This window comes from Mustela nivalis, assembly GCF_964662115.1.
Source record: "Mustela nivalis genome assembly, chromosome: 3".
NCBI classification, from domain to species: domain Eukaryota; kingdom Metazoa; phylum Chordata; class Mammalia; order Carnivora; family Mustelidae; genus Mustela; species Mustela nivalis.
Window position 1 is genome coordinate 35,668,000 of NC_139022.1, and position 27,559 is coordinate 35,695,558.

The 27,559-nt window shown below is 40.3% G+C and overlaps 2 protein-coding genes across 7 annotated transcripts in view; one reads left to right on the top strand and one right to left on the bottom strand.

Moving 5' to 3' along the window:
- Positions 1–5,918: 5,918 nt before the first annotated feature.
- Positions 5,919–18,253, bottom strand: ATG12 (autophagy related 12; the record flags this gene model as incomplete). 2 transcript variants are annotated; one of them, XM_082725071.1, is made up of 4 exons in its annotated part: positions 17,765–18,253; positions 14,045–14,181; positions 7,672–7,734; positions 5,919–7,049 (listed from the first exon to the last, which is right to left on the bottom strand). In XM_082725071.1, exons 1-4 carry the CDS (start codon positions 17,925–17,927, stop codon positions 6,990–6,992), a joined length of 423 nt encoding a protein of 140 aa, XP_082581197.1. In that variant the 5' UTR covers positions 17,928–18,253. The 2 variants fall into 2 exon arrangements, with proteins under 2 accessions (XP_082581197.1, XP_082581198.1); XM_082725072.1 differs by lacking the exons at positions 5,919–7,049; positions 14,045–14,181 and having other exon boundaries at positions 7,673–7,734; positions 17,765–18,218.
- Positions 18,254–18,275: 22 nt separating this feature from the next.
- Positions 18,276–27,559, top strand: part of AP3S1 (adaptor related protein complex 3 subunit sigma 1) — a 78,173-nt gene continuing 68,889 nt past the window's right edge. For 4 of the 5 annotated variants that reach the window (XM_082725068.1, XM_082725067.1, XM_082725069.1 and 1 more), the window contains exon 1: positions 18,279–18,485. In XM_082725068.1, coding sequence (XP_082581194.1) covers positions 18,417–18,485 — 69 coding nt within the window. In that variant the 5' untranslated portion in view covers positions 18,279–18,416. Of the gene's footprint in view, positions 18,486–27,559 lie in introns of all 5 variants that reach the window. The other variant, XM_082725066.1, reaches the window with a different exon arrangement.

The window sequence follows — 27,559 nt, forward strand, 5'->3', positions numbered from 1 at the left end:
GCCACTTAGATTCTTATCCTAAGGCAACAGCTCATGATGTCATTTCCCAGCCCCATATTTTCAGTAACTCTTATTTCTTTTTTATTTTTTTAAAAATTTTATTTATTTATTTGACAGAGAGAGATCACAAGTAGGCAGAGAGGCAGGCAGAGAGAGAGATAGGAGAAAGCAGGCTCCCTGCTGAGCAGAGAGCCCGATGCGGAACTCGATCCCAGGACCCTGAGATCATGACCTGAGCCGAAGGCAGCGGCTTAACCCACTGAGCCACCCAGGCGCCCAAGTAACTCTTATTTCTAATACACAAGTTTGTCAGTCTGGCATTCAAAGTTCTCCACCTTTTGCCATTATTTACTTTTTTTTTTTTTTTTAACAAGTAGATCTTTCAGCAAAATGGAAGTAGCAACTATCTTGTGTTTACTCAATCCATCCTTTGATTAAGCTTCTTCTTCCTGACTAGATTCTAGAAGGTCTTAGCTCAAATGCTTTTCTCTCGAGTGAACTATATTTCCCCCTGAACTGGGGTGATAACCAGTATCCTTCTTAGGGCACTAACTACATCAGAGCATGTAATAGTTGCTTATGGGAGTCATAATGTGAAACACAGAACCTTTAGGACAGTGTCTGCTTACATTCTATTTTTATATCCCCTTCAGTGCCAAGCACACAGTGCCCTGTGTATGCTTAAAGGGCAAAGTTAGGAAAAACAGAAGTAATTGTCTAGAGTAATTCGATTGCTTGGTGTTCTTTAGGGATCCTGGGGTAGTGAATACAAATCCAGCAGACTTCTCTCAATTTTTTTTGGTTTCTGTGCAAAGGACACCTGAATTCTTCCCGGAACAGTTACACTGCTGAAAAGAAGGAGGAGGTGCGGGAGGAAGAGGAAGAAATTAGAATAAGAGGAAAATGATTGGCATCATAGGCTCTATTAACAAAAAGTAGAATACCTAGACCCAAGGAAGTAGTATTTCCACTGTACTCAGCATTGCCCAGGGCAATGATTATCATATTTTCAGACACTGACGTAGGGTAGATATCCACAGAAGGGAATAAGAGTTACTAAAGATCTGGAAATAATGGTCTCTCCATCCATTCAACACATTTTTATTTTTTTTATTTTTTTTTTTTAAAGATTTTATTTATTTGACAGAGAGAAATCACAAGTAGGCAGAGAGGCAGGCAGAGAGAGAGGAAGGGAAGCAGGCCCCCCTGCCGAGCAGGGAGCCCGATGCGGGACTCGATCCCAGAACCCTGAGATCATGACCTGAGCCGAAGGCAGCGGCTTAACCCACTGAGCCACCCAGGCGCCCCACATTTTTATTTTTTTTTAAGATTTTATTTATTTATTTGACAGAGAGAGAGAGATCACAAGTAGGCAGAGAGGTAGGCAGAGAGAGAGAGAGGGAAGCAGGCTCCCCGATGAGCAGAGCCCGATATGGGGCTCAATCCCAGGGCCCCGAGATCACCACCTGAGCAGAAGGCAGAGGCTTAACCCACTGAGCCACCCAGGTGCCCCATTCAACACGTTTTAAAGAAGCATGTGCTATATGCTAGGCACTCTTCACAAAATGAAGGCTCTGCCCTTATAGGGCTTATGCTCTGGAGTGGGGTAGAGGAAGATAGACACGCCAGCGAATATGACAGTATGTGCGGAGAAATGGACACATAATTACACAAATGTGTAATAGAGACAAAAACAGCAGAAGCGGGATAGAGAGGGTGGTGAGATCTGTCATTTTACAGGTGTTCAGGGGAACACTTCCCTGATGAAGTGGTATTTCAGCAGGGACTGAAGGGAAGTTAGTGAGATTTGTAGCCGTCTGGGGGAAGTTTACAGGTAAACAGTTAAATGCAAAAGCCCAGGGAGGAAATATTAAGTGATTGATGAACACAGATAGGGACAGCAGTGAGTGGAAGTAGGGATTACAAATCAAATAGGCCCTCACAGAACAATGTAAATCACTGAGGGAGTTTGGCCGAGAGCAAGCAGATCAAGGGAAGCCAATTATTTGGCTATTAACAACCATCTGAGTGAGAGATAACAGTGGCTTTGGCCAGAGTACTGGCAGAAGAGAGGACAAATGGCTGCTTTTGTAACAGGTTTTGAAGGTAAAGCTGTTAGGATTTGCAGATTTGGAAGTGGGTTGTTAGAGAGGGATCAAGGGCGCCTGGGTGGCTCAGTGGTTAAGCCGCTGCCTTCGGCCAGGTCATAATCTCAGGGTCCTGGGATCGAGTCCCACATCGGGCTCTCTGCTCAGCAGGGAGCCTGCTTCCTCCTCTCTCTCTGCCTGCCTCTCTGCCTACTTGTGATTTCTCTCTGTCAAATAAATAAATAAAATCTTTAAAAAAAAAAAAAAAGAATGAGCCACAGCGGGGTGCCTGGGGAAGGGGGGAGCTCAGTAGGTTAAGTGTCTGCCTTTGGCTCAGGTCTTGATCCTGGAGTTCCAGGATGGAGCCCGGAGCTGAGCCACTGTGTTGGGCTCCCTGCTCAGCAGGAAGTCCGCTTCTCCCTCTCCCTTGCCCCCCCCCCCCGTTCTCTCTCTTGCTCACTCTCTTCTCTCTCAAATAAATAAAATCCTTAAAAAAAAAAAAAAAAAGAGTCACAATGACTATAACAGATTTGTCACTGACTAAGAAGATTTAGGGTGACTGGGGTGGGAATGAGGAAAAAGATAAGCTTTAAAGGTCTATGTAGTAGAACAAACTGCAAATAGTTGGAAGAGGCAGGAGGAAGTAAGGAACAGAGCCGTCTCAAAACGGTAGGGCCTTCTTTATGGTGACTGCTCTGAGCAGTCAACATACACTGGCCATGTATCCGCTGTGAGGACACAGACAGAACTGCAGATTTGTAAGGACTCTTGTAACCTACTCAGACATACATAGTTTATTTTTCATTAACATTGTGTAAGAAAACAGGTACATCTAGTATCTGGTACCAAACCTTTTTCCTTTCTATTATTTCTAAAAACTCAAGTTAAAAACACCCATGATTTCAGGGGTGGCTCAGTGGGCTAAACCTCTGCCTTCAGCTCAGGTCCTGATCTCAGGGTCCTGGGATAGAGCCCCCGCATTGGGCTCTCTGCTCAGTGGGAGCCTGCTTCCCTCCCTCCCTGCCTGCCTCTCTGCCTACTTGTGATGTCTGTCAAATAAATAAGTAAATCTTAAAAAAAAAAAAAAACCACTCAAGATTTCAGTTTAAATCTAAAAACCTGCCTAATGAGAACCAAAGTGCTGAGAATAGGGATCTTGTCTTATATACCAAAGCTGAGGGCATATAGGCACTTAGTGAGTGAATAAATGGAAGGTGCAAATAAGAGTTGTTTCAAGACTTTTGATAGATTTTGCTTAACTGCCCCTTGAAAATGTGGTGCCCATTCATATTTCATGCACCAACAATATGACGGGACTTCCCTCCCCACAACTTTGCCAATACTGACAGTCATCATGCTTTCTACAACTGCTAATGTGGTGACAATTAGCATCTCACAGTTATTTGGGTAAGTAAGGGGGTTCTGCATTTTTTGTGTTTTAGTAGGCATCTGCATTATAAATTTTTTAAAAATTTTAATTTCCGTAGAGCTAACAGTGGTATGATAGTTTCTGGTGTATGATACAGTGATTGAACAATTCCATGCGTCACCTGGTGCTCATCACAAGGGCTTTCCTTAATCCCCATCACGACTTCACCCATCACCCCCACACTTTTTCTTCTATGAACTGCGTTTTAATATTTTTTGCTCATTTTTCTGGTTTTTTTCATCTCCAACTGGTATGAGTTCTTCATACACACTAGAAGTTAAGAGCATATTTTGCTTTATCTTAAGCCATATAAAAATTTAAGATTTTTCTTTTTTTTTTTTAAAGATTTTATTTATTTATCAGGGAGAGAGCGAGCACAGGCAGACAGAATGGCAGGCAGAGGCAGAGGGAGAAGCAGGCTCCCTGCCGAGCAAGGAGCCTGATGCCGGACTCGATCCCAGGAGATCATGATCTGAGCCGAAGGCAGCTGCTTAACCAACTGAGCCACCCAGGCGTCCCAAGATTTATTTTCTTTAATGTTGCTTTGCCACGTTAAATATTTTGCAGGTTGCATTTAAAAAGTTCATTTAATGTATAATGAATTACTACGAATGTATTAAGAAAATGTACTAAATATTATGTGTGGGTAGCAAATAAAAAACCAAAAGGATCCTATTTTCAGGCACATTACAATCATGGAAGGTTATTATATGCACGTTTATTTTATTTTAAAGGTTTTATTTGAGAGAGGGAATGAGGGGAAGAGAGAGAGAGAGAGCATGAGAAGAGGGAGGGTCAGAGGGAGAAGCCGACTCCCTGCTGAGCAGGGACCATGATGCGGACTCTATTCCGGGACTGCTGAAGGCAGTCACTTAACCAACTGAGCCACCTAGGCTCAGGAACGTTTATGATAAACTATGCAGTAGGGCTGTGATACGCACACTTATCTACAATGCAGTAGGGCTGTGATAGTGGAAGTTCACTGTGAGTGTTCTTATGAAGCAGAGAGTATCCTGAATGATTTATACAGGCTTTAAGGAAAGTTAAAATCAGAATTAGGCAGAGGTAAGATGTGAAGCGGGGGGGGAGTTCTAGGTACACTTCCAGAAGTCAGCTGCATGAGCAGGTGTCAGGAAAAGGCACATTCACGGAACAGTGCATTATCTGGCATGGGCTGGCTCATGTTGTAGAGAAAGAGTAAGACTACACCTGCTGAATTGTTTTGAATCCTTTCCTTCCATTATGTGGCCTGTAGCTGCCTTCACCAGTGCCAGAAGCTTGCCCAGGATAGTATAAACCTTGGAAAATGAAGCAGAAGCTGCAGGAAGGGAGATTTTCATTTTCATACCCCTTGCACACCACAGACCAGCCCTTTTTGGGTTACGCACAGATGAATCAGGTTGACAAAAGCCATATAATCTTAGGCATGGTCAGCACTTTCAGTTCTCTAATCTGAGTAGATTACGTATTTAAGGTCCCTTGAGGGTAAAACGTCTAGGAAATCATAGATGCCACACAGTATCAAATCTTATTTGGGTCACTAATAAACATTTTTAGCTTACCTTATACCCTAAGTATGGGGAAATCCTGATGAGATCCTTGGCATGGATAGTCAGAGGTGGAAGCACTGTACTCCATTATTATCTATGTTCCGTGGGCTCTGGGTCACTGTTGCACAGTAGGATAAAGAACAACATAGCAGACATCGATTTTTTCATAAACACGGAAAACTTAAAATATAACTGGAAGGTTCAGTGCCCTCCAACCTCCAGGTTCAATTACAATTAAGACAGGTTAAACCAGATAGCTGCAAAAATATTTGTGAAGTGTATTTTAGTTTCTAGTCACTTAATAACTTGTGAGATCCAGGCTTAAAAGTAAAAGTTGCAAAGTCAGCATGGAATGATAAAATCCTTTGGGTAAGGATTTAAGAGATAATAGTGTAAATAATGTTTAAAAAAAAATGTAAAGTCCTATATATTCTTCAAGGTTATCAGAGACGAAAACAGGTAAAGTATGGCGGCTCCTGGCTCAGTTGGTTAAGCGTCTGCCTTCAGCTCAGGTCATGATCCCAGGGCCCTGGGGTCGAGCCCTACATCAGGCTCCCTACTCAGTGCGGAGTTTGCTTCTCCCTCTGCCTTTGCTGCTCCCTCTGTTCATGCTCTCAATCTCTCTCAAATAAAATCTTCAACACAAACAAAAAGGTATGTATATTTAGCTAACCTGAGATTTTCTTCACTGTAAACTGAATTGTTCCCTAGCATACCCTAAGGCTAATACAGGGCAGATCATTAACCATAAAGTACATTGTGGGATTAAAGGGACTAAAGTGTAGTTCAAAGGTTTTTGACAAAATCATGTATTCCTATTATCTTTGAAAATAAACACTCAGAATTCTTGTATACATCTTAGATCCTGCTTGGACATTTCATTCAATTTATTGGAATGCTTTTTGAAATACCGTATTACCATTACAATACAGAATGGTATAATACAGACTTGCACTTCAATTACCAGTCTAACAGCATCAGAAAAAATGGGACTTTTAGTCATAGCATGAAATATATATAGAATCTAAGGCTCTCCAATTATTCAAGTGTTTTCAACTTAAAAAACATTGTAAAAAACTCAAAAGATGTTGCTAGGTTTACTGAGTGCTTCTGACAGTGTAAAAATAAGACATAAAATAACACCAGTTACAACCATTAGGACTCACAATCATTTAAACAAAAGGACTGAAAAGAGTTGTATGACTTAATTGTCCAGAATTTGTAAAATTCCTTGTTTCCCAATAAAATATTCTAAAGCACGCATATTATCTAAAGCAGCTTTCCAGTGTATCAACACGCGTGCTCTCTTGGCTAGTTGTTTGCTAAAAATTAGCAGGAATCGCTTTTTTCCTCCACTATCATCTGGCAAAGATATAAAACCAAACTCCTTAACTCGGTCTGCCAGCTAGGCTACCACCTACTGGACTGTGTAAGACATAAACCCAGCAGGACGATGGAACTATTTCCTAACTATACATGAGAAAAGGCATACCCATGCCTCAAACTGAACTTCCCTGAATACACACAGAAAGAATCCTTCAGAAAACTGACTTTCACAGTGGGGAAAAAAAGCAGCAGAGTGTTCTTTCTACAAGTAAACAATTTCAGTCACTGAGAACTGGTAGAAAAGAAGCCTTTCTAAGAAGTCTTAGTCTCCTTTTTCAACTAGTTGGTGTCCAACTGGAACAGTTGTAGTTCGTGGGTATATTGTAAAGCCAAACTTTTATGATTTGTGTATTAATACAAATCATATTTTTGTGAGTCCATCTACTCTATGAATTTCTTTATGCATAAACACGATTCATAGTAGATACATGCTGTGTAAAGCACATACACAAGTCTCTTGTCACAAGTATCAACTTTTTCCAGAGCTGTTCGCTTTGCAAAGATTCATTTGGGTAGGAAGAACTTTTTCTCTGTACTTCATCCCCAGGCCTGAGATTTGCAGTAATGCAGGACCAGTTTACCATCACTGCCAAAACACTACAAAAAGAAAGAAAAAAAAAGGCAATAAATTAAACTCCATTTAATTATTATTCCTAGATGAGACTAAGGAAAAGAATGTCACATATATCATAAAATATCCTCCACCATGTAAGTTACCTATAAGACTATTTAACAGATCCAGATTACTCTCCGATTCAGATCAGTAATCATAAATGTTTAATAAAACCTAGCATTTTAGGCATGGGTGGGCTTGCATGTTATTTTGTTCCTTTCCTACATCTCTGAAGATAAGGTATGTACTGTTTTCTAGTAGTGGTGCTTAGTGTGTACATTACAGCCATTATACAGCCATTAAACTCTGAGAATGTTGAGTACAGTCATTCTTATTATGTAGCTTTCCTTTTCAATGTCTTCGGAGGCAGATCTGGATTACTGTACTTCAAAATCATTGTCTGTTGGTATTACTTATTTCTTAATTCTTCCATTACTATAGTCTGAGATCCACCTATGTTCTAAGTGTTAGATGTAACAAAGTAATCTCTCCTTTCATGACCGCTAAGAATGGCATATCATCTCTTAAAATGTTGTCAGTTCACGATCACATAATACACACAGATGTGCATACTTCATTAGGAATCAAAGCACTGATGTTTATTACCTCATAGAGGGTTCCAACTTCCTGGTCTGGGGAGGGGGCAAAGGACTGATTGACATAAATAAACTGCAAGAAAGAAAAAGAGGATTCATTTTTAATGGTATTCTGATTAATCTGCACTTTTCTGGGTTCAGTCAGCTATTTCAGAATTGTTTTCAGAATTGTAAAAAACTTCCCTAGACTCCTTCTAATTCCAGTAACTTAACTAATGAGATCTCTCAAAGATCAATCACCTCTTTTCTCTGGAGGACTAAAAGTAACAGAATTTCTGGTCCTAGAATAGTGGTTCCCAACTTTTTATAACTAAGAAACTTTTAAATATTGTCTTTACAAATAGCATTTGAAGGTTCATTCAAGAAAGTAAGTACTAGAAAAACTCATTTTCCCACTTATAATTAAAGACAGAATTTCTTCTGATAAAATGCTATACATAGCCCCAAATCAAGAAATCTAATATTTGAGCTATATGTGTACTTTGCTGGGGTTGGGGGGAGGGAGATGACAAACATGGCTGGAGATATATACCTTGTTATCACCCGGGAAAACTCTCAAAGGTACAGCACTTCAGATGGAGTACCACTACTATTAAGTCAGTTTCAGCCATGTGAGGATAAAAAAAAGTAACATAATTGAAGTAAAAAAGTAACATAGCCTTGTTCTTTAAAGGATTCACTCTTCAATGATTCAGTTTGATCTATTTTCATGAAAACATTTCTAGTACTTAAAACATTTCTGGGAGCACCTGGGTGCCTCAGTCTGTTATGTGTCTGCCTTCAGTTCAGGTTTGGGATCCAGCCGTGCATCAGGCTCCCTGCTCAGCTGGAAGTCTGTTTCTCGCTCTCAAATAAATAAGTAAAATCTTTAAAAAAAAAACCAGTAACAAAACAAAAAAAATTTTTGAAGACCCTAAAATGAAAGGCCACAGTATCAAAGTGGCTTTTGATAATTTTCTTTTTTAGAAAACAAAACACATTATTTGCAGGTTAACATACTCAATTTTCCTTTGTAATCAAATTCTAAGGCTAAAACTTCCTGGGCTTAACATAGTCTTTTTTTTTTTTTTTTTTTTATTCGACAGAGATTACAAGTAGACAGAGAGGCAGGCACAGAGAGTGGGGGAAGCAGGCTCCCCACTGAGCGGAGAACTGGATGCGGGGCTGGATCCCAGGACCCTGAGATCATGACCTGAGCTGAGCTGAACGCAGGGCTTTAACCCACTGAGCCACCCAGGTGCCCCTTAACATAATCTTTAAAGAAAAAAAACAACAGCACTGGAATAGTTGCTTGAGAGATACTACGTGGGTTACCAGCCGTAACAAGAATAAATATAGCTTCCATGTCTCCCCAAGGCAATACAGTGTAATTGAGAAGAGAAACTCTCTAAGAGATAGATCTAGGTTTGAATTTTGGCTCCAAATACAAATAACATTTCTCACCCTATTTCCTTATTTGTAGATGTGGAAAATAACAATACCTGTGCTTCATGGGGCTGCTAGGAAAGATAAAATGAGATAGGACACATGATGGATCAGTGCCTGGTATATGTACTCAATAGACACTAGTTATGATGATTAAATTATTTCAAAATAGTCCATGTGTCATTATCAACTCATGGTTAAGACTAATGTTCTAACATAAAAACTCAAGAACTTAACACAAATCAGTGTGCATTTTAATGTGAATTTCCTATAATACATACATAATAATTTGTGTTTAGTTCCTGGCAGTTTTGACTGGACAGAGATTTTAGTCTTGGTACATTTTAAATTAGAAGAATGGCTCTCGATGACTGTTTATTTTAGCAAATAGTCACTGAGTGTTTCCTATGTGCTGGAAACTGCACAAAGTGTGGAACTATGAAGATTATTATGATCTCCCTCAATGAGTTGTTGATCTAATGGAGAGGCAGATACACAAATATAAAAGAATACAGATGGGGAAAGTGCCTGTGACAAGGTATACAGTACACAGAAATGTGGCATCAGTTCAGCCTAGCAGAAAGGTCAGAGAAGTTTCCTGAAGGAGATACTCGAGAAATAAACAGGATTTACTAGGTGAAGAGAATAAGGGCTTTGGAGGCAAATGGGCAAAAGTAAGGACTGTGAGGGTTGAGGGGACAGTAGAGTAGATGTAGTAGAGAAATACAGGAACTCAACATGGTTTGTATAACAGGAGTTAGCAATTGAAAGCAAATAATAAAGAAAAGCAATACACCTAATTTAAAATTCCATGAAAGTAAAAATGTTCATGATACTACAACGTGGGAAGATAAAATTATTTTCAAAATAATTTTATTTTTAAATTGCTAGACTTCGCTCTCATCATTATGAAACTGTCTGTAGTAGCTTCCTCAGGAAGGGTTAATGGGAACAATTCCAAGTTCTTGCACATTGCTAACAGTATATGTCTATTGAAAGTCAGTTTTGGGGGTGCCTGCGTGGCTCTGTCAGTAAAGCATCCAACTCTTGGTTTTGGCTCAGGTCATGATCTCAGGATCTTGCTATCAGCTGAGTCAGGCTCTGTGCTCCAACATGGAGTCACCTTGAAATTCTCTCCTTCTCTATCCCCTTGGGCTTCTCCCCAGCTTGCATGCACTCGGTCATGCGTGCCCCACCACCGACAAAAAAAAAAAAACAAATAAATAAAGCCAGCTTTGTTGCATAGAAAATTCTTATCTCAATTTCTTTCTTTATAACTTTGCTATCAACATTTGATGATAATTTTCTTTCAAAGTCATGTTCTCTTTTTTTCCCTATGTGTCTAAAGGAGTTTTTTTTTTTTTTTTTTTTTTTAAATTTCAACCCTAGTTAATCTCACCAGAATACTTCTTGGTGCTTGTTATTTTTTGTTGATATGGTCAGATAATTTTTCACTATGTAGTTCCAATTCTTATTAAGAAATTTCCCTTAATACTTTTAAATATTCATTTTGTTCTTTTGCCTTTTCAGGGACTCCTGTTATCCATATGTTCACTGTCCTTTATCCACACTCAATTACTTGCCTCCTTTTCTGAAATATTTTTTACTTTTTCTTTCCTTTTTTTTTTTTAAAAGATTTTATTTATTTATTTGACAGACAGAGATCTCAGATAGGGGGAGAAGCAGGCAGAGAGAGAGAGAGAAGGAAGAAGCAGGCTCCCTCCTAAGCAGAGAGCCCAATGCGGGGCTTGATCCTAGGACCCTGGAATCACAACCCAAATCGAAGGCAGAGGCTTTTACCCACTGAGCCACTCAGGCACCCCTACCTTTCTTTCTGATTAAAAAAATTGGCCTTTATTGGACTCCTGGGTGGCTCAGTCAATTAAGCATCTAACTCTTCATTTCGTCTCAGTGACATGAGTTCAAGCCCTGAGTCAGGCTCTGCACTAGGCCTGAAGACTACTTAAGATTCTCTCTCCCTTTCCCTTTTGCCCCTCTCCTAGGAAAAAAAAAAAAAACCACCACCACAAAACAGGTTTTTTTGCCTCCTATTTTTTCCAAGGCATTATTGGTTATTTGCTCTTATGTTTCTCCTACTTAAATCTTCATTTCCAGAATAATTTTTTAAATTTATAATTCTTTTCTTGAGCTGTGTCACTTCAATTGAGTTTTCCTAATGCTGATTTCTGATGTTCTTTCACATATTTTTTTATTTTTCTTAATGTCTTTTAGCTTGTTCTGGAATATTAAGTTAGTTATTGACCTATATCACAGGCACATCTTTTTGGCATGCTTTCATTGTCTTCAGGAATGTTATTTTTCTTTCTTATAACATTGTATGGGATTTAACCTTGATAGTTCTCCATTGCCCCCCAACCTTGGTTTTTTTTTTTTTTAAAGATTTACTTATTTACTCTCTTGAGAGAGAGAGCAAGAGTGGGAGGGTGTGAGGGATAGGAAGAATCTCAAGCAGACTCTGTGCCAAGGGCAGAGCCTGACATATGGCTCTATCACAGGGCTCTGAGACTGGGACCCAAGCAGAAACCAAGAGTCAGCTACTTAACCAACTGCGCCACCCTGGTGCCCCTCATTGCTTATTTTTATATGTAGTTTCTTCAACTTTAGCTTTCTACTCTTTCTCTCCACTTTGACCTGGCATTTCTATTTCCTTCTTCTTTCATGTTACTAACGTGCTCAATTTTGTTTCACTTCTAGAAGTTCCTCCTCAGTATGGGGACTTGTCCCGTGATGGAGCCCTACTGAGTCTGTTTGGAGAGCTTTCTGGGGCTAGACTGCCCCAGCCCCTTCAGCCCTCCTTGGGGCAGAAGCACTGTAATCACCTGCTACTGCAGAGGAACAAATCCTCTCAATTTTGGCTACCATACTTACCGCCTGCTCTACTTCCCAGTAATACACGCTGGCTATTTTTAGGCTCTCCTTCTCTCAGTGCTGCCAGCTGCCGAACCTGTCGCTTCTTTCAGCACATTTGGTGATGCCATGCATTTTAGGGTTCATGAGGATACTCCCTCAACTAAGTTTGTTATAAATACTCACCCACTGTTCTTTGGTTTTGCTATCTAATCAACAGCATTTTTTGTGGTAATGTGAAGATCCAATCTCTGACACCACTATCTTCATTGAATCCCTAGCATTGTATTTTCCTTAACATCCATTTTGCTTAAAATACTGTGGAGTACAGCTAAATGAAAGTCAGATATGAGTTCTACTTCAGTCAAGGGAAGCGACAAAATGATTCTACTTTTGTTTGTTTCCTACTGCTTCCATGGAAAGAACTCATCAGACTCACCACAAAGGTTTGAAGTTGAACCATATGAAACTGCTATTTTTACCTGTTATAATGGTTGACTGATGGCAGTTTTACATGGTTCAAGCTAATACACATTGGTATCAAGCAAGTGTTTTCAGATTACTGATTACAGGCAACACAAAGAGTCAAGACTCTAACATGGGACACGGCATCATTTCACCTTCTACTCAGAAATTTCTGATAGTAATGCTTTAATTATTTGGCAGTTTTCTATTATTTCCAGTTTTCTATTTCACCAACTCTTTGGGCTGTATCCTTTGTACAGACAGCTTCTGCTCATTTCTCCCAAGTCTGTGTTCTCAGTCCCCTAATGTTTCCATTTAGTCTTGGATGCTAGTAAAGTCCTCTGCTCCTGTGATTTTAGCTACCATAAGCATGTCGATGACATTATAACCTGCCACGTATCCTTGGCATTTCTTTAAATTCTATACGGCCATCTTGTAAAACACGCTTTTCTCACTCTATAAATGATCACAAAAGTAACTTCCTCTGGAAGATTCTTTGGCTCTATGCTATTCCTGCCTCAAACACCTTCTATTTATTGACCTACCCTGCACTTACTTTTGTACCTATAACTTTCACGAGAGTCACTTACAGCCAAACTCTTAGGTCAGTTTCTTCCCCGTCAATAACAAAAAGAAAGAAATTCCAACACATACCACTTTAATAAATTAATTCACTCATTTTATGTATCCTTAAGTTCATAAGCAACTATAACACTAACACTAATGCATACAAATCTTAATTCGTATTTTAAAAACACTTACTGATTCTTCATTTACCAACTACTTCTTATACTACCTGCGTTAGTATAGACCACAATTGTGATCTGCAGATAAAGGTGTCTGATATGTTACTTATAATGTGACAAAAAACAACAACAAATATATGTAGCCATTTAAAATTCTGTAGTGAGAGGGCGCCTGGGTGGCTCAGTGGGTTAAGCCGCTGCCTTCGGCTCAGGTCATGATCTCAGGGTCCTGGGATCGAGTCCCGCATCGGGCTCTCTGTTCAGCAGGGGCCTGCTTCCTTCCCTTCCCCTCTCTCTGCCTGCCGTGATCTCTGTCAAATAAATAAATAAAATCTTAAAAAAAAAATAAAAAAAATAAAATAAAATTCTGTAGTGAGATACCAAGTCAAAAACCAGTGGCATTTAAAATATTATCCTCACAACTGCCACCACAAAGTGTTTACCATGTACTGTATTATGAAATAGGTTATCTTCCTTAGTTCTTCCATGACATCGCAAAAAATATACTGCTTACCTCAAGAAGATTGGGAAGGAACACTGATAGTAAAAAACAAATTTTAAAAAACCCAGAACTTTTCTGTACTAATATTCTAAGAGAGCTCTTTCTGCATGAGCTTTCAGTGACTGAGGAAAAAAAAAAAACCCAACACAGTAGGTTAAAAAGCAGTCTGCACTGTAAAAGCAAATCAAAAATTGTTTCATTTCTGAGTTCCCCAGAGAATTCGATGAAGTACAGAAATTCCATCAACAAAAGAAATACAGACATTACTAAAGGAACATATGTGGCTCCATATTCATTTCTGTGTACAAGAGTTATTCACAGTTGCCTAGGAACTACTGTGAATTTATGTAGGGAAATGACCACTGTTACTTTCATACCAACTGTTCAGAAGCCACAAGCTTAAGGAACTTTTTGATGAAATCAATGAGTCCTTGAATGGTTCGGGTTCGCTCTACAGCCCATTTCTTTGTTTTCATTATAGGGGTGTCTCCCACAGCTTTCAACAGGACATCAACTGTCAAAGAAAAAAAAAAAACACTGGGAATTACACTGAGCCATCCAAAGTAAATGTGATATAAAAGACTTCAGAAAACTTAAACCTTTAATTGACATACAGTTTATGTATTTATGATACTGGAGGCATGTCTAAGATGTATAAACGTTAGGTAATATTCTTTCTCATCATGCTTTTGTGGATTTTTTCCCCTTGGCCCTACAGTCCCATAAAGACCTCCCCATGAAACTGACCTTTAAAATGCATTTGCATGTAACAGGCAATTCCAAAGAGAAGATATGAAGATAGAAGAGGAAAAGATAGTACAAAAGAAAATAAGAAAAAAATATATAAGATAATGTTATGTCCTTTTTCAATGGCCAAACTAGTAAAGTTATAATAACAACAATGTAGACAGTATTACTGTTGGGAAAGTAAAATTGTACACCCTTTCTGGGGAATATTATGGTAATAGATATCCAAATACTTCAAGATATACTTTGACTCAGTAACACTTCTAGGAATCTAGTCTAAGAAAAATATGAGATGTGAAAAGAGTCACTTAAAAGGATTTCACCTTTGTTGAAGACTTTATTTTTACAGAAAAAAACAAAAAACAAAAAAACAACCTTGGTAAACCTAAATACCCAGCAAGGATATTTAGAAGATTGGTTAAATAAAGGATATTATATTCTATGATAGAATTTATGTAACACAGTAGAGCACAAAATTCTAAATTCCCTGGGATCAAAATCCTGCTTCTGTCACTTACTAGGTTATATATCAGGACAAGCTTTTAATCACCCTGTACCAGTTTCTCCATTTGTAAAATGAGGATATCATCTACCTCACAAGGTTGTGAGGATTAAATTAGTTAATACACGAAAAGTACTTAGAACAGTATCAGCTCATAACTCATACTTACTGAACCCTTTGATTATTAAGCTGCCACTAGAGAAACATTATAAAAACATACTTAACAATGTGACAAAGTTATCAAAATGTACTAAATACAAAACAGTATGTACGACAGGATATCAATTTCATTAAAACCACCACAAACACATATTCACAGAAATGAGGACTATGGACCAAAATGCTACTTCTCAGTAGTGACATTAGAGACGATCACTTGATTTTATTTGTGCTTTTTGTAACCACCAAGTTTTCTACAATAAACTTAATAAACTAATAAAAAGTATTAAAAAGGAAATACAACTAGGAGCCAAAAGACTTCAGATAGAGAAATCAAGTTTCAATATCTAGACAGGGATGCCTGGGTGGCTCAGGTGGTTATGGGGTCTGTCTTTGGCTCAGGTCATGATTCCAGAGTCCTGGAATAGAGTCCCCCATTGGGCTCCCCGCAGAGCGGGGAGCCTGCTTCTCCCTCTGCCTGCTGCTTCCCTGCTTGTGCACACGCTCTCTCTGACAAATAAATAAAATCTTAAAAAAAAAAAAAATCCAGATATCTACAATTAAGAGTTAACACTGAAAGTAAAATGGTGTACTGCTGCCCCCTACAGTCAATTCTATCCTACTACATCTTCCTTGTCTCATTCCTTGGTCTTCAACATTTGAAGATTCCCACCAGGTCTCTGCAGTTTATTCAAGGTTTGCCCCTAGAATGAATGAACCCAGAACACAGGACACATAAAATTTATCTTCCAGCTAAAGTTTATTTTCCTTTCTCCATTTAATAATTGTAACTTTAGTTAGTTAAATATAAATGAATTGGGAGATAACAGAGAAGATTTTGGTTGACTCAGCTTCCACATACCTCCCTTAACCCTTGGGACCTACCGATAACTCAACTATAACTGGGTATTTCAGTAAAGTGAGGCAGAAAATATTGTGAGTTATATATACTACTGAAGGAAGAAGAGCGGAAGGCAAGAAGCTAGGTAAGTTACTTACAGTAGTTATAGCTGTAACTTTTTTTCTTTTTTTAAATTCTAAAGGTGATTTGCTTGGAATTCTCAACCATAGCTATATATTAGAATCAAGATTTACAAGAATATAGGAATCCACAACAATTAATTTAGAATCTTCTGGAAGTAGTGCACTGGTAAGTTCAAAAGCTCTCCCAAGTAATCCTAATTAGTACCTAAGGACCAACAACCTTGGTCAGCTTCAAGAATCTGTATTCTTCTGTAGCTTAAACTAAAGGTGGAGCATATGAAATACTGAAGCTTCTTCCATCAGAAGAGATCCTCAAAAAAAGACAACTTCAGGGTATATATTCAACAGCTAGAAACAGCTAGAAACTCCTCATCACAGAGGCGAACTCAAATGCTCCCAAGAGCCAGAAAATGAAAATACCATTTCTCAATGGTGGTTTAAAGAAAAACTATGCAGACTGAAGAAAACACGCCCATATAACCTGAGGCCATATCTGGGTTATGGGCCACTAATTTTTTCCCCTCTGTTTTCCTCAGGTATCTTCAGGGTCAAGTAGTAAGCTTTTGACTGAGGCTGTCAAAGCCCACTCTAGGTCGGTCCCCCCAACCCCAACAAATAAACAAAAAAACCCTCAACAATAAAATAAACCTTTGAAGTTTGTTTCTGCTTATAGTAAAATGAGAAAAAAAAAAGAATCATGGAATTCTTCTGAAAGACTCTACTGCTTCTTTACAGAAATCATCACAGGTTTCTGTTACTCTACTAGAGCATCGTGTGGAAATAACAGAGTGTGTTTCTCCCCCAAATGTAGAGCCGGTCTGACTTCAAACGGAGCGGGTACCAGGAGACCATTCTCCAAAAGCAGCAGAAACTGATGTTCTATCCAAAGGCTGTGAGATCACGGACTAGAAGACATGCCATACCTAGATTTTAAAACTCGGGACTGATAAAAACTGAGGCCTAGGGTCAACCAATCCGAACTGTAATCGCTGATGCGAGGATTTTTTTCACAGGCAACTCTACAGAGGATGCTCAAGGCCAAGTGACTTCCTTAGGATTTTCCATCAACGGCGAACTAATTCCCAAGCAATGAAGGGTTTGAGGACTAATTTAAGCAATGAAATGACTCGCTTATAAAGGTTCCAAACCTTTGGGGGTGGTTTGGGGTGGGGCGGAGGAGGAGGAGATCCTATGCCTTTGGTTTTTCTCTTGACACTCTTCAAACCTGATAAAATTTGTTTTTGGTACAAAGAGTGAATTCACAGGCACTTGATATAAGGCGTTTCTTCTAATCCAGACTTGCCACCGACCATCCCTAACTTAACCTTAAGCCATTCGTCATCAAGTCATTACGTCCCCTGTTAAGCACCTGGAGCTACCCGAGATCCCACTCAGCCCCCACCTCCAACCGGCCCGCAGTCTGGCCAATTCAAAGGAGGAGTGGAACGCAGTACAGGAAGTACCGTGGCGGTCAAGGACCCCACACCACACCGCGAGGGCGCGTCCGGAGCCCGCCCTCCCCAGAGCTACCCAACGCAAAGGCCCCGAAAGCCGAAAACCACACTTCCTCTCTCCTCACTGGTCAAAAGCCACCACTGGGCCCAGCCTCCTCGACAGTTTGCTCCTTTATTGGCCGCCAGGAACCCCGTCGGACGCAATCTAAACCTCCCGCCTCTGCCTGGAGAGAAACTGCTCTCAAAATTACTTTTTTTCTTGGTGTCGCCGGCAGGTTCCTCTGTCCCCGGGGAGACCGCAGCGGAAGAAGGGGGATCCGGAGTGGCTGTCTCTGGGGAGACCTCCGTAGGTCCTTCGCCTTCAGCAGCGGTTGAGGGAGGAAGCTGCAGCGCCGACTCCGATTCCTCAGCCATCTTGCTCAGTAGAAGGCGAGGGCGGAAGTGGTGGCTCAGCGTATTCAAGGGGCGGAGTTTACGGCAGGGGGCGTCACTGAAGAGGCTCCGGTGTGGTGGCCGGGGGAACTCCACCCAACGGTGAAAGTTGGAGTTGTCAGTTGGTCCTCTACGTGGAACATGCCACAGAGCCCTGACTACTAATCCCGCAATTACGCTTTTGCACGGCAACAGTCCTCCAGAAGGAGTCTGCAAACCACGTACCCGCGCACCTCGTAGTGCGCAGACTCCTCTCTGATTAGCGGGCTCGGGACCGGAGATGTTTCCGCTTCCCTTCGCGTCGGCCCCGCCCAGGCCCCGCCCAGGCCCCGCCCCGCGGCCCGGGAGCGCGCGCGCGCGCGTGCGGGAGGGGGCGGGTGGGGAAGGATCGCCGGTGAGATCCTGAGGCGAGGCTCGCGCGCCCGCCCCCGCCCTGGCCCCCAGCGCCCACCCGGTCGGCCCGGCTCAGCCATGATCAAGGCTATCCTCATCTTCAACAACCACGGGAAGCCGCGGCTCTCCAAGTTCTACCAGCCCTACGTGAGTATCCCGCCGCCGCCGATCCGCGCGAGGGGGAGTCGTTGGCGGCTGGCAGCGCCCTCAGGGCGACCCCCTGAGGCGCGCCGCGGCCCTTCGCGCGCCCTGGGCCGCCTCGCGCTCCCGGGCTGTCAGCCTCCCGCCCGGGGCGAGCGAGGTGCCCACCTCCCGCCGCGCTCCTGTCCTCCGACGTGGCTCTACCCGGGCGGCTCCTCCGCCGGTCTGTGGGCTGGGCGGCTTCCCCGAGGCGCGGGCGAGGCCCTGGGGACTTCCCGGGGCCGGGGGCTGTCGGCGGCCGGGCGGCCGCAGCCCACCTGCACCCACGAACCCACCCGGCGCTCCGGCCTGTCCGCCGCCCGAGCTCGGGACGCGCTGAGGGGCTGGAGCTCGCGGCCCCACCTCCCTGACTGGCAGCCTCTCCCGGCCGACTTCTCTCTCCCCTCGCATGGACAGATGGGCTCCTGTTTTTCCCGGTAATCCCCTCGTCGCGCAGGAACGTGGGGCTTCCTGCGTTCGCCTGAGCGCTCGCTCTGGACCGTCTCCCCTGGGTGCTCGGTCCAGCTCTCGGCCGCCCGGTGTGACTTTCAGGTGCCTCCTTATTAGAGGAAAAAAAGTGAGGACCGAACATTTTTTTTTTTTTTTAAATGGAGCTTTTCCCCTAGTGGCCGTGAAGGAGGTCCTGCAGTAGCCGGCGACGTTGGACCCGTCACAGCTGTGACGGTCCGTAACCTGAAAGTTCCCATTGCAGCTGCTGGTTTGGCATTTCACTCCCTAAGGGGATGGGGTCTCGTCTGTAGCTTTTCTTGGTCATATTCGTTAAGACTCTCCGTGCAGTGTAAATGGTGTTGCAGAAAATGCAGGAGGTTTTAAGGGGGGTGGGGTGGGTAATGAGGGTTACAGACGTAGGTGCCTGTTTGAGGGCAAAATTCACCGCTAGGTAAAACGTAAAATGGAGCTGTCGGTGTGAGGATTCCTGTAGGGATATTAACTATTGGGTCGTGTGGGGGCATTCTGCTTAGAGTCAGAAATGAACTTTCAATTAAATACTGAAATGGTGCCAAGGCTAGCACTTCTGTGCAGATAAACCCCAGATGGAAATGATGCCTGCCGTTGAAAATGAAATGTGAAAATGTCACTTGGCTTAAAATGATAATGCAGTCTGTGGAGGTGTTAGCCGAAGTGAGAAATCTTGAGCTTATTCCTCATTTCCTTAAGTAGTTTTGCTTCTGTGGGTGATAAGGAATATTTTCCTCTGTCCCCATTTGGTTTTGGTATGGTGTAATTCAAATACTAACGCTGTTGTTTCTGAGTTCGGTATGATTTTTTTTTTTTTTTGAAGATTTTATTTATTTATTTGACAGAGACAGTGAGAGAGGGAACGCAAGCAGGAGGAGTGGGAGGGGGAGAAGCAGGTCCTCGCTGATCAGGGAGCTCGATGCGGGGCTAGATCCCAGGATGCTGGGATCATGACCTGAGCCGAAGGCAGACGCTTAACAACTAAGCCACCTCGATATGATTTTTTTTTTATCATAATGAGGCGCCCCTCGATAAGATTTTGTTTTTTTAACCCAGAATAAAATCGTAGTTGATCCTGATGAGTGGGGGAAAAATGCCCTTAACTGTACGCTGTTACCCATTTTCCTAAAATGCAGTATTGGTGTTTACTGAAGGAATCTTTTTTCTTAGCTCTATTCCCCATTTGCAGGGTAGGAAAGGTGTTTTGTGTTACTGAAACAAATCAAAGATGTGTTTTTTCATAGCTACACTTAATATCAGTACTCAAAATATTAAGTTTCCTGGCTACTTCATGGTATCAGTGTAACCCACTCATGTAGTTCGGAATTTAAGCATCAACAGAAAGATGTATTTAATTTGGGAATCCAGGAATACATCTTTCTCCTGTCGGAAAAATGGGAGAAGTGCCTTTTACCTTTACTTGGGAGTAGCAGTGAAGGTGACTGTGGGAGGAGGCAGTCCTGGCATCAGTGGCAATTCTGGTGTCATTTTTGGCCGTTGCATTAGTGACAGTGAGCTAAGAAGTGTAAAAAGAAGAACCTAGTGTTCACTGGACATGTAGAAGTGGGAATGCCAGGAACTGTTTCTATTAATTATTAGTTTTTCCTAAATTGGGATTAGCCAACTATATTTGTTTTTCTTGGTCAAGAATAATGTAACATAACTGATTTGAGGGGAGAAATCTTTTCCACTCCTTTACGCCATCTAGCCAGTTTGTCAGCATATATTCGTTTCATGCCTACCATGTCCAGGCAGGGTTTTAAAATCTGGAAATGAACAAACATAACTAATGCTCTTTTGGCGGGGGTGGGGGGATGATCAAAGCTAATAAGAAGTAGAATACGTATACTACGTCAGATAGTAGTAAGTGCTGTGAAAAAAATAAAGTGGAGTAGGGGGATGCCAGTTTAAAATAGGATAGTCAAGTAAGTCCTCACCGAGAAGGTGACATTCGAACAAAGTCTTGAAGTAGGTAAGAAAGCCAGACTTGGAGGTATCTGAGGGTAGGTCATTCCAGGCAGAGGGAGCAATAGATGCAAAGGCCCTGAGGATGGAATGGCTATTTGAAGATTCTGTCCTTTTTGAACAACACCAAGAAATAGCATGGCCAGAGCAAACTATGTAAGGAAAGAGTATTTGGAAAAGAGGTCTGTTTGTATAGGGCTTCAGAGTTATTCTCTTCTCACTGCCTGGAATGTCCTTCCCTTGTATTGCCAAATGTCCAGATTTGACCTCTTGTTCCACATTTAACTCAAACATCACTTAAGCACTTCCTGAAGCTTTTTATCTTGCTGGATCTTGGTTCTTAGGATATTATTTTTATCGTTATTTATGGTACAGTATTCGGTTGCACAGCCTATAATTCCTTGGGGCATCCTATAGATTCCTTGAGAGACGGTATCAGGTTTTAGATGTATTTGTGTCACCCCTAGCAACCAACATTGAATTTTGAATATAGAAGCTCTCAAAAGTCTTTGCTTAATGTATTTATTCGATTCTCCGAGCCTAATACGGAGTTTGGATTAGAAGTGACTTCTAAGGCTCCTTCCACCTTTTAAAATTTTGTCCTTCATTAACTGGATGTTTTAAGAATTCATGCCTTCAGGATAAAAGCAGTGGTGGGATAGTTGTTACTTCGTAGCTGTTTCTGTTTTAAGTAGAAGTTCTAAGAAGTTTGTATTCTCAAGACTGACAGTTTTGAGTGTAATTTATTAAGCAGCCCCCAGGAGTGTGGTCCTTGTAAGATGCCAGAGATTTGATTCCAACAATAATGGTTTAGCAGTGAGCAGTTTGAAAATTGTTGAACCATTTGCCAGCCATTTCCCTTATTGCATTGGATTTCCATTCCTCATTTATCCTTCCTCTTTTTTAAAAGTTTATTTATTTTTTAGTAATCTCTATACCCAACTCACGACTCATGACCTGGAGATCAAAAATCACATGATCTTCCAACTGAGCCAGCCAGACGCCCTTATTCTTCCTTTTGACACAACAATTTATATGTTCATCTTTACCCTTTGGTAGTGCAGATTTCCGTTTCCTGCTGTAATAGATTTTTAAGGTTTAATTGTGCCTGCCAGCTGCTGTGAGGTTTGATATATACGAAGTCACACATCTCTTTTGCTAAACTGAAATTTTTGGTTCATTCCGCTAGAGTCAGATACTAAGAATTCAAGGGTGGACTCAGAATATTGTCACCTCTTGTTTTTGCCCTCTATTTCCTTGAGCTATGACTACAGAAGTTTGAATGTTTTCCTTGGTTTAATTGTTTCTTTAATTGATGGTTAGCCCCAGCAACTTGGCAACAATTAACTTTAGTCTTTTAGTATTTGCTTGGCAATATTTGTGTATTGCCATGAAGAACTAATGAGACATGTAGTTAATAAGCCAGATTTATTTTTACATAGCCATCAAACAAAACCCTTGGGTTTTGATTCCTATGTTATTAATTAAGCATGACGTATCACTATAAATAAAGTGAGCATGTTTTTCTTTTATATGAATTATAGTAGTTGTTTCCACAGATACAAAAGACTGTGCACATATAAAATGCACTGTTCATACATGAATTACAAACTGTTACAAATATGAGTTGTCTCAGTTTTCTTATAAACTAAATCTGATTATTATTGTCAATTAAATGCATGCCCTAGAATGGACCTAGGATTGTTCTTTCCTTTTTTGAATTTGCTGACATAAAAAGCAAAAATTTATAAATATGTATTTTTTTTTCTTTTTAAATCTCTAAGAAAGATACATCCATGTTTACCAATATCTTTTCTTAGTGACTTTTAAGACAGACAGTGTGGCAGATGGGATAGTTAAATTTCTTTTCATGACCAAAATATCATTATCAACAGTTCTAAGGATTAAGGTGCTAACACATGGTAACATATACTATTTGAGCTGTCTTGTTAAGAAGAGAATTCCAAATGATTTGATTTCTTTCCATATTAATTAGGATGCTGTTGACTACATAAATAGGGTTTTATTTAGCCTGACTTAAATTTGCTTGAAAAGAACTGTATTAGGATACATAGGAAGTGCAGAATAGTAGATTCCAAAATTATTTCATTCAGCAAATTAATGACTTCATCACAGCTTCAGTTTCTTTCTCTTTTTCTTCCTTGCTTTTCACGAAGTTGATATTCAGAGGCTGGCTTCCTCATTGAAATCAGTGGTAACCAATTCAGTCTTTTTTTTTTTTTTCCTCAAAGATTTTATTTATTTATTTGACAGAGAGAAATCACAAGTAGATGGAGAGGCAGGCAGAGACAGAGAGAGAGGGAAGCAGGCTCCCTGCTGAGCAGAGAGCCCGATGCGGGACTCGATCCCAAGACCCTGAGATCATGACCTGAGCTGAAGGCAGCGGCTTAATCCACCGAGCCACCCAGGCGCCCACCAATTCAGTCTTTAAGCAGAGTGTGATCTGTTCCTGCTAGGTTATGTCTTCCCCTTCAGTCTGGTTAGCTCTGCCTAAGATAAATAACAGCTTACAGTAATCAGTATCCACCCTTGGAACTGAGGGTGGACTCATGAATGAATTTACTATTCTGTTGGAAACGTGTAAGAGAGGAGTGGATGTTGGGTAGGTAAACAGGTGTCACTATTCCCTCTTGAGTCATGCACATTTCTTTTGAATAGATACTATTATTTCTTCTCTCATAATTCTACATTGATTCTGAGGTGGTTAATACCAGGAAAAACATATTGATAATACGTGGTTCTGAACATGTACCACAAATATTAAAAAACTGAAGTTTATTGTTGCCATGTTACGGGGCTAATCATCGATTAAAGGTATTCCTTAAAGCATCATTGAAAAATTCAAATTCTAATATCATTATTTTCCTTGTAAGGAAAATTATGTATCCTTGAAGTCTTGTTTTTAAAAAATTGATATTAAAGCTGCTGACAATTGTAAAGAAGGAAATAAAATGTTCAGAATTATAGTGATTTTTTATTTTAATGGAAAGGTTGTAAATAAGACAGTATTAGAGGTCATTCCTCTGCCTTTCAAAGAAGTAGAAGGTCTTGTATAGGGTGGCTGTATTATGTTTCTTTAGTAAAGTTGTTAACTGTTAAATTACTTAATTTTTAAATACATTTCCTTTTTTGTGATTATGTGGAAAATATTAAAGTGTTAAGATCACTAAGGTCATCTTGATTTCAGTATTCATAGTTAACTATTAACATTTACTTTAATTCCTTCCATAAGGTCCCAGTGAAGAATATACACCTTTTAGACACTAATAACATAAAATGAATGCATTGAAAATGTTGGTGGATTTATAGAATATTTGTGGCTTTCAGTTAACGAAATATGTTAATGTCTGGCAATTCTATTGTTAAAATGTTTTAAAATACATTAATGTAAATAGCATTTAGTCATTTGCATTTATTGTTTTCTCTGTGTATGCCTGTCTCTTTACGAAATTGGACTTACATGTGTGACCTGAGTGTATGAGGGCCCTTCCATTTTCTCATCCCGAAGGGAAATCTTTGCTAATTTTCTTTGGAAAGTCAAAGAATTCTTTCTTGTCTTTAGCACTTGGACTTGTCTTTGTACTTGTGAATTGTGGATTTCTTTTTCTTTTTTTTAATTTAATTTTACTTTTTCAGTGTTCCAAGATTCATTGGGAATTGTGGATTTCTTCACTGTTCATGCTAAACCAAGGTGATTCTGAGTTGTTGTCCCCCTAGAGGAGCCAGTCTTCTTCCAGCTTCTTGTCACATAAAACTCTCATATTGGGACAAATTGCACTTGTTCTTTCCTTGCCCATTTTGCTTTATCAGCCTTCCCCTTCCCAAATCCTTTGAACTGAAGTATAGATAAACAAATTTTTTTACAGAGAGATCATGCAATGCTCAGAAGGATATTGCAGTATGGGAGGAGTAAAGGCCAGCATTCTAGCTAATGGGTGGTAAGTTCTGCAGACTTCAAAGGGAGGTACTTCTAGATGGCTTTGAGAGGAGAAGTGGTCTTTTTGGATACTCCCGGACCTGTCCATTGTCCTCTCCTTTCCCTTGTGCCCTGCCCTTATTTCTTCCACAAATATTTGTTGTTTGTGTGTCCCTGTTCAAAGCACAGGTAATTTGATGACCAAGACAAGTATCACCCCTGCACTGTGCGTTTTACATTCTGGTGATAGGTTATAGACAATAAACAAGGCATGTAAAATTGTGTTTAGCTTGAAGAAAAATGAAATGGTGGAAGGGGATAAAAAGTGGTGGGGGAGGGACTATTCGATGAGATCCTCAAGGAGAGCCTCTTTCAGGAAATTTAAGAAAAGAACCGAATGAGGTAAGGGATGTGTTTGAGAACAACTGAGGAAAGAATATTTCAGGCAGAAAATGGTGCAGGATCCCTCAAAAGGGACCAAAGTAGCTGTTGAGGAATATCAAGAAGGCAAGCTGAGTGATCGCAGGGAAGTGTGGCAAGAGATGAGGCTGGAGAGAAGGACCGGGACAGCCCCGTTTTCATCTCTCAGTCTGATGACATCATCCCCAACATGCTCTTCACAAGAAAGGTATTTTGCCCTAAATCCTACTTGTAGTTTGCGCAATTGGACAGTGCCTCTGGCCTTTACAGATTAGGCAGTAATGCTTTCTTCTGCTCATTTTCTGCTCTACCCCAGTCATCCTTAGGCTCGAGAGAGGTGGGAGTGCTAGCCCAACAAAAGAAGGTCAAAGTGACTGCTCCAATTCTGTGCAGCCTAGTACTAATGAGACCTGTGATCAAGCTGGTTCCATTTCCTAAATCACCTGTGAAGTCATGGAGAAAAGCATTTATTTTTCTCAGACATCTCAGAACCTTAATTATAGGTGAGCACTGTTTATGTGAAGCCCGGTAGACCACCTCTATTACTGTGCTGAGAAGCGTTTACATCTTTCCTGCCTTGTTTTTGAAGCCTGGTGTAATTCAAGAATCACCGGCTGTCAGTCATTGTTCTCTTTGTCATCCAGGAGGAAAGGGCTCTTTTTCAATGTGCCGGGACCCTTTGAATTGTTTTGATTTCTTTGTGCTATATAATTAAATGCGTAACATTGCCAGTTCATCCCACCACAGATATATTCTGCTATTTCCTGTCATGAATATATCTTAGCGTGACAGTTCTGAGCTTTTTAAGGTGGAGAAATACACATAAAATTGACTGTTTTAAGCATACAGTTCTGTGGCACTATGTATGTTCACGTTGTTGTACAACTGACACCACTATCCATATCTGGAAGTTCTTCATCTTTACGAATTGAAACTTTGTACACATTAAACACTGACTTTTATTCTCGCCTTCTACCAGACACTGGCAACCACCATTCTATTTTTTGTCTCAATTCAACTACTTTAGGAACCTCATAGAAGAGGAATCATATAGTATTTGTCCTATTGTGACTGGCTTATTTCACTTAGTAGAATGTCTTCAAGATTCACTGATGTTGTAACATGTATCAAAATATCCTTTTTAAGACTGGATGATCCATTATATGTTACGCGTATGCTACATGGTTTACTTGGATTGCTTCAACTTTATGGCTGTTGTGAATAATCCTGCTACGAGCATGGGTCATCAGGTATACATGGGAACATGTGTGTACAAATACCTGTTTGAGTCCCTGCTTTCACTTCTTTTTCTACCCAGAGTGGAGTTGCTGGATCATGTGGTAATTCTATGTTTAATTTTTTTGAGAATTTGCTGTACCATTTTCCATGGTAGCGGTGCCATTTTCCATTCCCACCAGCAATGCACAAGGGTTCTAATTTTCCTACATCCTTGCTGATACTTGTTATTTTCAGTTTTTTTATTATTGCTGTCAAAACGGCTATGAAGTAGTAGCTCATTGTGATTTTGTTTTACATTTGTGTAATGACAGGGATGTTAGCCTCTTGTCGTGTGCTTACTGATTATATATCTTTGAGGAAGTATATATTAAATCCTTTGTTCATTTTTTAACCTGCTTGTTTTATTGTTGTTGTTGAGTTGTGGAAGTTCTTTATGTAGTCTAGATATCATTCCCTTATCAGATACATGATCTGCAAATATTTTCTTCCAATCCATGGGCTGTCTTTTCACCTAAGCAATGGCTTCTTTTTTCAAAAGATAATGTCCGTTGATGCGTAAAAGCTTTTAATTTTGGTAAGGCCCAGCTTATCTTTTTTTTTGGTTTCCTGTGCTTTTGGTGTCATATCTGGAAAATAATTTATAGTGATTGCATAATAGTTCATTGTATAATGTATCATAATTTATCTAGCTAACCTACCACTGTGGAGTTTTATTTTGAATAAGCAATTTTTTTTATAAAGGCTAAATAAGAAAATACTTACAGATAATACAGACTAATAACAAAATTAATAATAACAGTTACCTTTATTATTACTACTACTTGCTACTTCCTACTGTTGGTTGGAAGATTATGTAGCTAAGGAACTGTAGAATATTCCAGAGATCGCAGATATTTTTTGCATTTCTGCATTATAAATTATCTCTTTGTAGGCTTTGTTTTGGAATGAACTTATTTCTTTCTTTCTTTCTTTTTTTTATAATAAAAGATTTTTATTATTT